General features: G+C 41.0%; 1 protein-coding gene across 1 annotated transcript in view; it reads right to left on the reverse strand.

The window, feature by feature from the left end:
- Positions 1-282: 282 nt before the first annotated feature.
- GRIN2A (glutamate ionotropic receptor NMDA type subunit 2A) overlaps positions 283-14,575 on the reverse strand; it is a 157,603-nt gene continuing 143,310 nt past the window's right edge. Inside the window, exons 13-14 of the mRNA XM_066197714.1 lie at positions 5,554-5,792; positions 283-3,958 (exon numbers count right to left, since the gene is read on the reverse strand). Of these exons, the coding sequence (XP_066053811.1) occupies positions 2,174-3,958; positions 5,554-5,792 (2,024 nt within the window). The 3' untranslated portion in view covers positions 283-2,173. The remainder of the gene's footprint in view (positions 3,959-5,553; positions 5,793-14,575) is intronic.

A 14,575-nucleotide genomic window follows, 5' to 3' on the forward strand; every position in this document is an offset into this window, starting at 1 on the left:
GCCTTTATCTGAACAGCACAGAGATACCCATAGATATGCTTTCTGATCGTACTTATAATAGAGTATACTGAGATTTTTGGAAGCCGGAAAGAGATTCGGAAGCCCAAATCTCACTCCTTAAAAAATATGCTCCTTCACCATCACGGTGAAGGTACAAATACATTTGCAAATACCAAGAACTCATCCTGGACTTCAACAGCCAAAGTCAGTTTAAATCTGTTTCATTAAAAAAAAAAAAAAAAAAAAAAAAAAAGCTGTAAACAAAATTCAAGAAGCTTTATTTTGACTTTCCCTACGCACCATTTATATTATCTCCAGTTTGCAACTCTGCTCTGCAGTATGCTGCTCTAAATTAACACACTGCATACTGCACCTCTGGCATGCAGATGCTTCAATTACAGCTGACAGGCACAATTCTGCTGAAAAGAGTTTCAGTTTAGAGAAAAGTTAAGATAATATTCACATTTTCCAATTCACAGTGGTAGTGGTTTCCCTGCTCACTGTTCTTCAGTGAAATGTAGGGAATAATGCTCGAATAATCTAAATTTCCTCTACACAAAAATCCTAAAGCCATTCTCAGAGTAGCAGGAAAACGGGAGAACACCACCTCTGGAACACTTTCAGTAGTTAAATGTATTAGAAATTATATTCATTTCTTTAGTTGAAATTAAATTTACATCTGTACACTCTTCTCCTGAAAGGCTTCCTCGTTCCCTTTCACGCTCCCTTATGTTTAAAATCTAGTGGATTTCTTTCTTCCAGTGAGGGTAAGCAGGGGTGTGTAGCAGACATTTTATTTGTGAAATCATCTAATTGACATCTATAGAAGGAAAAGTCATACAGCGATGCATCCCTGTTATGTGAAGACCTTTGTGTATCAGTAAGTGATAATAAAGATACTGTTTCTTAGTTACGTGTGCATATATTCACTTTGTGTAACAGACTTGATTGGAGAGGTTAGAAAAATGGTCTGATGTTCAACAAATATGCACAATACTGCGGAAGGAGGAAGTCCTTCCAAAGGTGTTAAATCCTTCTCTGTGTATGCAAACAAATGGTACCACGCTCCTCACGGATCACACTGAACTTATGGCTGTCGGTGTTTGATACTGTATTAACAGCTTTAATACTATTAATATACAATTAATTAGTTGTCACTAATACGCTATGAACAAAGAACTACAGTGGGTTGGGATTTGGTTTGGGAAGTGAAAGAATAAAAGAAATACTATACAGCCCTGAGTAATCACCAGTAAGGGGCAAATGCAAACTTACGTACACATTAGGCCTCAAGGTTACTAATAAAGTCCACAGCTCCATAGTAAGTGCCATATAGTGATATCTAAAAATATATACTCTGGATTAGGCAGCTGTGAAATTTCTGACACGATTACTGCAAACTTTTCAATGAACTTACTTTGTAATGGTAAGTGCATGTGCAATATAAGAAAAGCATTTGTACATGAAGATATTAACCAATATCCATGGGGCTCCCTTTTGGTACACAGCAGTTCACATGTTTGGGGTTCCTGCCTTCCCATCCACTGTCTGTCAGTCTAGAAGGAACATACTAATTTTGTGCTAACACACTGTATTTTATTAAGGGCCTGGGGTTTGGGGATTTTTTTTTTTTAAATTCTTATTTGGCTTTAAAAATGATTATGAAGCTAAAATATATTTTTGGAAGTCTTAGCTCTCTGTTCTCTTTTAGAATCTTACTTTTGAATCTGTGCAAATGCATCCCTATTTCTTGTCTGTGTCATACTACATGCATACCATATTGCTTATCCAGTACTAGAAAATCATTAAACATTTCTAAGGACAAAAGTACATTGAATGATACTTAGCAACATAAATTAGAATAACCAAAATAGTAAAATAATTAGGTACAAAACAGCATAGTTGCCAACATATATTGGGGCTATTTCAGTACAACTTGCCATTTATATATAAAGCATACATAAATGGCTATTTTTTTATCCTTTTCAACAAGACATATTTTAAAAGGATAGTTCAGAGCATACCAGTTTACCTATTCATGTACAAAAGTACATTGGGAAAGGGAGAGGTTTACGTATCATTTACCAGAGCAGGATACTGTTAAAAGGAAAAATTCTCCCTCTAAGATGGTGGCAACTATTCTTTCCCTATAGATAAAGTGTTCATGGAAAATTTAAACATCTGATTCAATGCTAGGCCTTTTCTTATACACACGTGTATTGCTACAGGAATTTAAAACCCTTGGAGTTGAGTACAAGCTATTCCTATTTGCAACGTAAGGCAAAACATGCTCTGAAATGTACATGTCATTATGGATCCGACCATCCCTGGAAGAGTATGATGCTGTAGACTGTATGGATGACCTTAAATAATTATCATTTCTTCCTCTTGTTGGCAATGAATGTTTATAAAGGTCAGCTGGACTTCGCCTAAGAGATAAATGCTGGTCATCGCGATAGGTGTGCAGGAAGGGGTTATCATCCGAGTGAACAGCGTACAGGGACTTGCTCCGCTTACTGTCCTCCAGAGCATGAGTCACAAGTGAGGCCTTGTTGCTCAACAGTTTGCTTGAGGGAACACTAAACATGCTTGCATATGGACTACTTTGAAGAAATTTCTCTCTTTCTTTCAAGCTTATACTACGAGAGGGTCTTCCAATATCAATTTCCCTGGACTTATCGGCGATATTATCAAAAGAGTGCTGCCTGCTAATCCTCAGTTTATTCTTTTTATGATATTGCAGAGCACTGCTTTGTGACCAAGTACGCTCATATATTTCTTCGGGGAGTGATAAGTTCGTTGTGTCCTGCAGCATCTGATCTTCCTCAATATCATAGAGGTTCCCCATCCGCAAGCATGCGTCGCATTTATAGGGAGATCTGGTCGAGTAGTGCCCCGCGTACGTGGGCATGTTGGAGAGACAGCTCCTGCAGTGGGTGGAATTCTGTCTGTACCTATCGTTCATGTCACCTAGGGAAGTATTTTTTTCTTTGAGAGTGTAGTGCTTAAAAAGTTTATACTGGTCGTTATTTGGAAGACTGTCTTCGTTATGTGATGGAGTCCTGTTGGCGTGTTCGGCTTTCCTGTAGTTGTCGTTGTGATCTTGGTAAGCATCAGGAAGCTCCACAGGTTCTGGAAGGACAATGTTTTCGATGTACTGAGGTGTGTCCAAGCGGAATCCTGGCTCCTTGTCAGCATCAATCGTGTAGATTTTATCCCGTGGAGAGCCCTGTTTGGTTTTCAGATATGTCAGTTCCACTTCACTACAGTCTTTTGGGAATTTTGATGCTCCTGTCCTTTTTTTAAAATTGTCCTTGGTTTTGTGGTGCTTGTTGTTGTTTTCAGCTTCCATGTGGCAAGTAGCTCTGCTTGATGTCTCTGATACATCTGAATGGACGATCTCTTCAGGAAGGTATCTTTGGCTTTTCAAGGAAAGCTGCCTGTTTTCCTCTGACCCGTTTTCTCTCTGGGGACCTTGGCCCTGACGTACAGAATCTTGGCGCAAAGATTCAACAGATTTCCTCCAAAGCTGCCTGGGCCTGGAGTTCACTTTTGCTTCTGTTGTTACTGCAACCTCTACTGTATTTGGATTGGACTCATTCAGTGTGAGAGGATGCTGCCCTTGGAAAACATAGTTGTTCAGATTGTCCTTGTGTCGATTGCCAGGAAGGGTCTGCAGTTCACTTATGTTGTCACCAAAGAAGTTGTCCTTTGTCTGAAAGGATCTGTTATCAGAAAATATCAAGTTTCCCTTATCCATGACCATGTCCATAATCAAAGAACCCCTCTGAATAAAATCTGTTCTTTTGGGGGAGTCAATTCTTGAAGGATTGATATTGGTCATGTTTTTCGCTGTTCGCAGCAGTTTTAACATGTTGGTTTGTGAATTGGTCAAAGAAAAGTCAGGAGACTTCTTTTTCTCTTCAATGTGTACTCCATGAATGCAACTGTAAATACCCTGTAAGATGAGTAATATAAAACAAATTAAATCACTAGGTATAACTTTTTTATACTTCCATTTTAGTTTTAATTAGCAGTAAAGAAAAATTAAACATTTTTATCTAATTACTGGAAAGATTAAAAGTACCTCTCTAACTTTTTATCATTTCCTTGCATTGAAATGGAGGAATGTTTTCTGCTGTATCTGTTAGTACTACAGAGGAGAAGAGCTGCCAGTATTTCACAAACCAGTGGTCTGTCTCGGCCTCCCCAGCTTATTCCAGACGACAAGATTAGAAGCTACCCCAAATGATTCCCTAATCTTGTCACAAAATGAAACTAACCTTCAGAAATAGATACTCTCTTCTTTTAAAGCAGTGATTGAGTTTCCTCTCTAAACAAGCCTGTAGTGGGACTATTTTATTGGAGATTAAGGTACTCTTCACTTGTACTAAAATAAAAAGGCTTCTGGTCATCATATTTTAGCTTTTCTGATCCCTGTCTCAGTACATATGAAAAAAAACCCCAGCTCTTTCTAAAACTGAATCTGAGTTAATTTCCAGCAAAAGGCTGAAGCCCATTTTCTCACTTCAGCCTCTTCGGTCACACCTGTGAGCCCAATTGACATTTCCAACCCTATGAACTAGCATTTCTCAGACATTTACCTTTGACATAAGTACTTCTTTTCCTCTGCATTTCTTAGGAGAATTTCATATAAAAAAGGCCAGAGATATAAAGTTCAAATATAAAATGTGGAGGTTAAGGTGCATGTGGTTTCTAGACAATCCCCAACAGGGTAGTGCAGACTATTTTTAATGCAGTTCCAAAATGGTCCAATCTACTCAACAGGGTAATTGCAGCACACTTTAAAGCAATTAGCCATTTTAGTATCATTTTCAGTTCTCCTCAGCTATGTAAAAAATCCAGAAAAATCAATTACCTAATGAAAGTTCTATCTGTTTTAAAAATATATAAAGGAAAAAAAAAACAACCAATTTGTCAAAAAAGCAAGAACAAGCCCACATTTCCTTTTTTTTTTTTACAAATATCAGTTTCTTGCATATGCAAATCCCCTTTGGGTCTGGTAAAGTTATCATTAAAACTTGCCTTAATGTCTAACCAGACATAAATGATTGCTGTGTTTGACCTTTTCTCATACCATTTATTCAAGTTTGCTGTCAAGAAAAGCTTCAAAAATATTCCACTCTATTTTTGTAACTTAAAATTCTCTTGCTTAAGAAACGCACAAACCTGAGAGCTGACGTCTCTTATCAAATTAGAATTTATTTTGTTTGGATTTTCAATGTGGAAATTAATACATTTCCTGCATCTACCATTTCTTCATCAAAATGTCCCCTTACTGCATTTGTTTTCAGCACTGGATTACTGATTATCCTAGCATATGATAATGCATACCCCAAATAGTCCAATGGATTAGGACTTCCCAAGGAGTGCAAGCACATCCTAAGCCCACTGACTACTCCAGAGCACCACACTGCTGCTCCAACATGCACTTTAAATGTCCAGGTGGGAATCAAAGGAAGGATATTGTTTTAGGGAGGTAATGTTTATTTTTTCTGTTGCCTAAAGGGGAAAAATTAAAACAGTACTGACCCTGCTGATTGAGAACAGCAATCCCGGCCTATCTGAGCAGACTCCAGTGAAGCAGAATCTAAGTTTCCAGTAAAATAAGTGCTCCCAGACAAAGGTTATTAAGCTGAGTGCCATGGCTGCTGCAAGCATATAAAACACTCCTGCCATGTTGTCGATGTCCAGCTGGCTGCTCATGACTTCGTTCTTCTCGTTGTGACAAATACCAGTCAGCCACAGGGTCTCTAACTCTTCCATTTCCCCTAGGGAGAGCAAGGAGTCAAACCAGTTAAAATGCAAAAATCACTGCTCGCAGTATTCGAAAGCCTTTGCAAGTTTAAAAATACAGCACCATTTAATGCTTCATTCGTGGAGCACTGCAGACTTATCTAGCCAGGAGTTGCAAATATAGCAGATTTCCACTCACAGCACCCTAGTTTCAGATGTCCTCAGATTTCATAAATTACGTGGGAAGCTGGATGCTCTAGAAAGCAGGATCTGTGGTTTAGACAGAACTTTCTTCTGCTTGCTGTAACTATTAGCACTTGTTATAGGGAGCAGAAAGAGTCAGGAAAGAGCTGGGACAGGCTGTAGTGACCAGACAGAGAACTCATCAGAGAAGCACCTGACACTCAAGCAGACCCCTTCATGCCCCCTCCTCTCCACTGACTCAACTTGTACCTGCCTGATCCACTCTGACCCCTCCCTTTGGCCCTTCCCTTTAACATCACAAGACAAATTTCACAAATTCTTGCCATGCTTTCAGAATGTGCCATGAGAAGTTAGTTCCTTCCCATGTGACCCCTGACAACCTTACTTCTTCCTTTCAAATAAGCTGCCATGTTGTGGCTGAAGCTCTCCTGACACATCTGGTCTCTGCATTCATCTCTGGTATCTATTCCCTTTTGCTGCTGCCATTCCAGCTGTCTGGGCAGCAACAGGAACACCAATGGTCTGATCACATGCCTGAAATGGAGCATTTCTGGTTCTGGCTGTGCCACATCCTTACTGCCATTAAAACACTTCATTTACTTAAAGCTCATGAAGCAAATCCACTCCCTCCATCTCTTGTGTGTTCTTAACTTCAAATCCACATTTCACTGATGAGATTTGGCCTGGGACGAAGGACACTGGCACCTAGCAGTGACCGTTACTGCTAATGTGGACAGAGGTGGGCAAGAAACTGCAATTGTTCCTGCCAAAATTAGTTTTTTACATTTTGCATTATTTACTGATTTTCAATCATTTAGTGTTGTTCCCACTGTATGTATGGGCTTGCAGGCCTTTTAACTCTCTTGGGATATAGTCAACTGAGCAATTATATTATAACTTTTATTGTCATGAACTTCATTGTTTCTAGAAAATACAGCAGGCAAAAAGGACAGCATTAGCTCTCTTGGTGTGTTCTCCAGTTTACAATATGGCTTCAATATTGGGAAGAATTTCCATGGTACAAATCCCTAATCCTTAGCCAGTGATTAGGGAATACATTTTCAGTATTATAATTCATACACCACTGGGGAAAAAAAAACAGAAAAAAATGGCTAGAAGCTATATTGACATTTCAGCTACCTTCAAGCTAGACTAGAAGATCAATGACCTGCTGTGCAAAAGCGTTTTGCAGGATAGAGTTCCAGGGCACCAGGAAAGCTGCAGCCCACAGATAATTTGGATGTGAGTTCCTATTGGAAATGGAACACAAGACTGTGATGGAGAAACTGCTTCTCAGAGAATGTGAATGAAAAATTGAAGTCGAAAGGACAGGTCTGATGCACTTTAGCAAAGGCATTTCACAAATTTGTAAGAGGGATTATTCAGTCTCTAGCTAATTCCGAGTTTAATTTTGTGCTTGAAGCACGAATTGAACCTCTACATCTGCAAAAGGCAATGTGTCTTCTCCCAAATTACAGTGCTCAATCTTCAAAATACCTAAGAGCATCCCAAAGAAGAAAGTCAATCCTAATGAATCTTTAAAAATCTTCTAATCCAGGACATTGGGACAATAAATTATTAATTGTAACAGTATAGATATTGCACACATAGATAATTTGGGTTCATTATGGCATTTCCACATCTTAGAACATTTGGATTTCTTTTGTTCTGCTAAACCTCAGTGGACTGTTTCCCTCATCTCTCTTTCAAGTCCTCCCCAAGGTCTATGAATAAAACTCACAGAGGCTGTAGAAGGGAAAAGAACCCAAGTCCAAAGAGCAATAATTCTGGTTTGTGCATTAGTAGCTGAAGCTCTGCCAATCAGATCTCATTACTTCCCACAGGAAAATTCACATCTCCCATGATTGTCAGACATCAATCTGATTTGACTGCTGTGCCCTTTCCCTATTCATAACAAAATTCACGAAGGAATTTAAACCTCTTTTTCATTACTGTTTCCTCTGCGTTCCTTTCCCTTTGGCATGTACATCTGAAGTAACTATTGATAATCCAGCAACCTTTCCAAAAACATCCCTACAGAAATGAACTAAGCTTTTTTGAGTCAAGATAAATGACAGTGTCCTGGCAAGTAAAGAAGAACAAAACATCCCAGAGCCTTGCAGATCCTGCTAGTGCAATATCCCTTCCATAATATCTGACAATGACAGCAATCACTGTTAATTAATGCCCCAAAGGAATCCACATTTTTATAGATAGCAAAGCACTGTGAGTCGTTGGATTGTCCTATCTATGGAATGATGCTATCTGGGAATGGGCATATTAGGCTGATAATTCTGGTCTCTCCATATAAAGCAGTTACCATTTCCAGCATATATTTTTATTTATATGTTCATGTGTGTGCACACACAGACACACAGACAAAACTGGTAATAACTGAACTGTAATAACACTTCAGCATAGCTGACCCTTTAAAACTGGCAAAAATGCCCAATCTTCTTATTGCTTTTCCTGCCCATTACATTTTAAACCAGATATTCACAGAAGCCATAACATTTTTATTACAAAATCCTCAGGCATAAGAAACCTTTTTATCTGTGGTGTCAATTCATTCCTTATTAAAATCTGTCACTTCCAAACTTGGCCCAGAGTTTGAATTCAAAACACTGAACTCTGAAGCTAGTTATAACATGATTCAGAAAATAAATTAATTTAAAAGAACGAAGTCCATTTGGAGGGCTGTTGTCTTTCAAATCCTTTGGGGTGCTCTGACTTGTGAGCTGAATGTGTAGGGTGATGACACCTACAGCAATACATTTCACTTGGCATTTGAAAGGCCAGGAATTTGTGATTACCAGGCGCTGGAGAGTTCACTCATCCCTGGGTGTGCACAATACTCATCAGCAAGTGGGAGCTCCAAATATTTCATAAAACAGACCTTGGAAATCTAAGTCAGCAACCTCAGTATCCATAAATGCCAGGCATCACTGAACTGAGTGCTAATGGAGTTCAAGCCTGCATCTAATAGGGGGGTCTCAAGTTAGTCATAAATATTAATCGGACTTATTCTAAGGGGTTTTGTTTTCACTTCAGGCACTCACTAAAGGAAAAGTAATGCCACAATCATTTCCTACCTTCATTCATGTGTGGACTACATTAAGGTGTAAATGAACAGCGGCAGATCTCAGCAGCTAAGTACATCATGACACTAGCACAAGACCAGAAAATGAAGAGTCACAGTGTATATGGGAAAAACAATAAAAATACAGCGTTTATTTTCTGTTTAACACATCCACAATCCATTTAACCTGAAAAACTCACAAATTACTACATGATTCCTATGCTAAGAGATATTTAAAAATTCTATAGCACTGTATCATAAAAGGTCTGCTTCATTTATAGTGTAAAAATGAGCATAAGCAAGTGCTTTAAAGATTCATAGTTCAAGCAATGCTGAGTGTCTGCAGTACTCGTTCAAAACACACTCCAATAAATTGCAACATTCCAGCTCTCTCCCTGGCAATCCAGCACTATTTACAGTGGGTTTAGGTTACAGTGCAAACAGATCCCTTGTGCTCCTCCTGGGTTTGTTCCTGTGGCTATGGAACTCTCCGCTCTGGCTGCTATTTGCACAGAAACGCGCCAGCTGGCCATTAGGCCTGAATACCCCACAAGGGCCTTTCCTTCTACACAAACTCCTCTGGCCGATTTCACACATCATCACCCTGGGAAGCACTGATAAACCGTCCACTGCGTCCCCCAAACAGTTTTGTCACAATAAAAATTTCATTACCCAGACACAGAAACAATACAGTCCAAAGGGCTGTGCAGGCTGTGCCACCTCTCCCCGGTGCCCAGCTGACACACACACTGCCCTTCTGCTGCCTGTGTCACTGGCCCCCGAGATGTGTCAGCCCTCCAGGACTCTTCCAGGGGGGTTACCGGTTTCCCCAGATTCCTTTTGCGTCTGTGGCACACAGGCACCTGCAACCACCTGAGCACTGGGACCCGCAGTGCTGGGTGCACCTGCACCAGGCAGCCAGGCCCTCCAGCAGCTGTATCAGCACCTGCAGCTGCACAGGCAGTCACCCACCCAGGCCTGACTCCAAGAAACACTGCCCTGCATCAGCGAGAGCTGTCTGGAAACATTAATTCTCCCCTCTGTTGTGTTGGGGCATGCACTGCAACCATCCCTGCTCTGTGCAGCCCGCACATCCTGCAGGAGCGTGCCCGGGCCCAGGGAGGGAAGGACGGCCTGTCCCGGGGGGGAAGGCAGAGCTGCAGCCCAGCACCCTGGGTGCTTTGCTGGTTAAGAACAGCAGACCTCTGGCGTCAGCACTTCGCTGGGACGTGCATAAGGCACGGGCCGGGTCGCCAGCAGGAGATGTCAGTGCGTGTGTCACAGCAGAAGGTGCCAAAGGAGCTGGCTGCTGCTGTCAGTGTCAGGGGCGGTGGCCTTCATGCCAAGCGCTGCCCTGAGGCTCAGCTGAGCGCTCAACACGGCAAACTGGCACGGACTGAGTGGAGATGGTGACCAGGAGGGTTAAATACGTACACTCGCACTGGTCAGACGTAGGGCACCATCTCCGTAAGACCCTGGAGGCGCTAACAGAATCACCTGCTTGTCCAGGCTGCACAAAGGCAGTTTTCAAATTCAGGGACAGACCGTTCCGTGTTCCCTCCGGCAGAACTCCCCCTAAGTGACAGAGGAGAAGGATAACACCCCACCACTTGGGGACTCTAAGCTAAAACGGTGTTTCCCCATGGATAGTGGGGTCAACAGCCAAATGGGTTGATGTGCATTCGGTTGAATAAGCTCATCAATTCCAATTTGACCCAGTTATATGATCCATATGGAATGTTTCAGAGAAGAGATTATATAAAAGCGCAGCAACTTTTCAAATTCAGCCTGGATCCCCCAAAACAATCTTTCTTACTCTTATTTTCTGAGTTATTTCCCCCTGTAAAAATAGCAAGAGGAACGCAGATGACTGACAGCAATAAACTTACTGTGAGCTAATGACTTCACTCTGCATGTCCCCATTAGTTAAGGATGAATTAACAGAACTGCTAAGCACGACTTTCAATATTACAATCCCTCTAACTCTTGTTCAGCTACACAAACGCCCTCCACTTATACGCTCACACTCTTCAGTCACATTTGTTCCACCCACTGCTTAAGGAGGACACTAAATATATAAACAGAAAATCACTGTGATTGTGGGTGTATTCTGCCTGAGCAGCACACACTGAAAATATGTCCTTATAATCACATACGTATTTCCTTCTTGGGCTTTAACAGCCCCTGTGAGTCACACTGCTACACTTCCTTATAATCTAGACAGTGATTTGGAAGGCTTATGCTAAAATATGAAAAAAAAAAAAAAAGCAAAGAGCTTTCCCCTTCCAGATGTAAGGGGGCAAATCTCATTTTCACAGTTACCTATTACCCGTAAGGACTGGGAAGCAATTATCCACCCAGGAAAACAATTCTTAGTGTACTAAGCTGCCCTAAAAGCACATGAAGATTAACAAGAACTGAAAGTTATTAAGAAGGGATAACAGATTCCGTGGAAACTCAGACCAGAACCAGTTTTCCTCTTTAGGTCTCTGAATCTCTAATTGCTTTAAAGTTTTCAGCTCCAAGGGTTAAGGGCTTAATACAACTACACCATCTGCCCTCTCCCTGGAGATCTCCTCCCACACTATCTTTTGAACTGAGCTCTTAATCTGCAGGTAGTGCAATACATCACAAATACCTCAGACGAGTGGATGCATAACCTGGTCAGCTGGCTGGTGTTCCCCACTCCTCCCCAAAATTACTCTCTTTACTCAGTTTTTTCTGTTCCTTGTATCCAACCATTTCTGCTGCCATGAGTGTTTTATCCCTCTATTCTGCTGCATCCCTCATAGCTAAAGGCTCCTTGCTGTCTTTCTCTCCATCCCATTCACAGCCAGAACTCCTCTTACTCTCTTAATTCTGAAGCAGCTTTGTCATTTGTAGTTCAATAATCTCATCTTCTCACAATTAAAAAAAAAAAAAAAAACAGAGATAGGAGAAAGACTGAAAGAAAAAAAAAAAAAAAGAGAAAGCTAAATTCTCCTCACTTTCTATGCACCAGTGGTTCTGCACCAAATCCCAAAGAGACACAGTGTATGGGTTTCAGAAACAATGCCTCCCAAGCGATTTTGTGGGATAATTTTAGAAAAAGCACCACTCTTTAACTAGCACGTGCAGCCCAAGCCAGAGCACCAGCAACCCCCGGGCCTGCAGCCAGCTGCCCTGAAGTTCCTGCTGTGGGAGCTGGAGGAACACGGTGCCTTCCGCAGAGCTGCGTCCAGAGCTGCTGAACCCCGCGGGTGTGCCTGAGCCCTCAGCCCACTGCTGGCAGAGCTGTGCGCACACAGCAGTGACAGCGCCCAGGCACCAGGCTGCTGCTGGGGCCTCAGCCTGCCCAGCTGCCCCTACAGAGGTGCAGAAAAGAAATGAAAGCACGGATCATGCGATGCCTCAGCGCACGGCACCTCTGTTCTGACACATTCCTGCGGCCGTGGGTGGAAGATCCAAACAAAATGATGCTGCTGTTTCTTAGCAGCCGTATCATTTCGGTTGCTTCTGAACTCCTGGGTGCTTCTATTTGATTGAGATTCTGTGTCTCAGTGGAAATATTTTTACTTCTCTGTTAAAAAACAATGGAAGTTTCATCTTGCGAAACTTGACCACAGCAAGACAAAAAAAGCAGCACAACCACCAGTGGGCTTTAGAGAATCATCTCAATGATCAGCTACCTTAAGCAAAGCTGCAGATGCTAATCATCAACTCAAAGCTTTCACAGATAATGAGATGCGCTGTACAGATAGCAAGATGAACAAAGCCGGAAATTCACTAGCAATGCACTTCACTCATATCCCTTACAAAAGAAAAAGCAACTCCAAACTCTTTCTGCTAAAAAGATTCCGAGTTCCAAAGCAATTAATCTTATACTAACAACTGCTTATTCATCTCAACTTCCCATGAGCAGGGCTACTTATGTGAACTTTCATAATCCAAGGGATGAAATTTTGAGCATAATTATACTTTTGAGACAATAAAGTAGATGTTCTTTAAACTCCTCAGAAACTCATTCCCATCCTTCTTTCCTCTGACTCTTTTCCTCTCTGTTAGAGTAACAAATTTGGCATCTGGCAGCCTGCTTCCTTACACTGGGACTTCAGAGCTGCTCTCACGGTGTGATTGATAATTGTCAGTGTGATTGGCCCACCCAGCAGAGCTATCCTCAGGATGGGAACCCTATTCATGTAGAAACATATAAATAAACCACACAGCCAGAGCTCGAAGTTATCCCGAACGCAAGCCTACATCCCTCTGTATTGAGTTAACATTTTTCCAGTGCCAACAAGATTAACAAGAGGGTCCAAAGTCATTGGCTTTAATGCAGAAACAGCACCATGATTTGGTAAGTGTGAAAAGATGCCCCTGCATGAACAACCAATTAATTCTTCAGTTGGATGTTTTACATCAGCAAGGAAGAGGGAAGAGGTTCCTATCCACTGCACAAAAAATTCGTTTCAATGTGTAAGTGAACTGGTTTAGATAGGAGAATGATATAGAAGCAGCAAGGAAAAAACTGAATGAGAAAAATCACAGGAGAAAGACACGTGCAGAGGAAATTGGAAGCGGTAAAATACATTTCAAAAGGCCATTTCAGTACTGGGTAAACGTAAAAAGGAGATGAGATCATGGCTTTTTGCATGTGCAATCAGATATACTTCTACACAAATTACTTGGTCTTATCCAAGTATATAGTATAACCCAAAAAGGTTTTTCCTCTTATTAACATATTATTCATATAAAGAAATTGTGTTTGTTGAATTCATTAGAAGGGTTTTTTTTTTTTTCTCACAGTTATGGAACTCATTAGGTTTACAATCATTCACTGAAATTATTCCATACCCTGATGAATGCCCTATTACACATACTGAAGAATAATTCAATACTTCTTGGGGCTCTGCTGTTTTACAGTCTTTGAGAATATGTTCTACAGAAGGGATACATGTGAAAGAAGATTTCTGCCTCCATTTGTGTTTGCCTATTTATTTAAACAACCTCATTCAGGCTCCACTGAGGCTTTCCTGGGAGTACTCTCTTAGGATGAAACTTTCCCCCCAACCGTACTTGCTTTTAGTCTAGAGAACTTCAAAGAGATTTTTAGTGATACAGCAAAATGGTTTGGTCGGAACTCTGGGTTCATCCCTTCTAGTTCACCAAAACAGAGTTATGTAAGTTCACAGCTAAAAAGATTATCCATCGAACTACTGAAGTTAGACATGGATTACAAAATCAGGTCAAGCTAGTTCTGGGCAATTACTCTTTACATTTAATTTCTTGGTGTTTAGTTCCAGTTCACCTGCAATGTACTTTGTAACTCAGTAGAAGAAATTTCATTATTAAGGCGCTTTTTTTTGCCTTTTTTTTCCCCACATTTGGTGGAAATGCAATGGTAGTTGGGTTAGGGTTTTTTTTTTTCCTGAAAATGGTCATCTAGACCTGTGAGACAATAAAGTGAGACAAAGTATTGAACAGTTCTGGGACTAAAAGAAACTTAACTAATTTCTACACATCATATATGTCCAACTACTACCCTTTACCAGAGCC

The sequence above is a fragment of the Chamaea fasciata genome, unplaced genomic scaffold (genome assembly GCF_029207755.1).
Source record: "Chamaea fasciata isolate MVZ Bird 193981 ecotype frontalis unplaced genomic scaffold, bChaFas1.0.hap1 SCAF_16, whole genome shotgun sequence".
Classification (NCBI taxonomy): domain Eukaryota; kingdom Metazoa; phylum Chordata; class Aves; order Passeriformes; family Sylviidae; genus Chamaea; species Chamaea fasciata.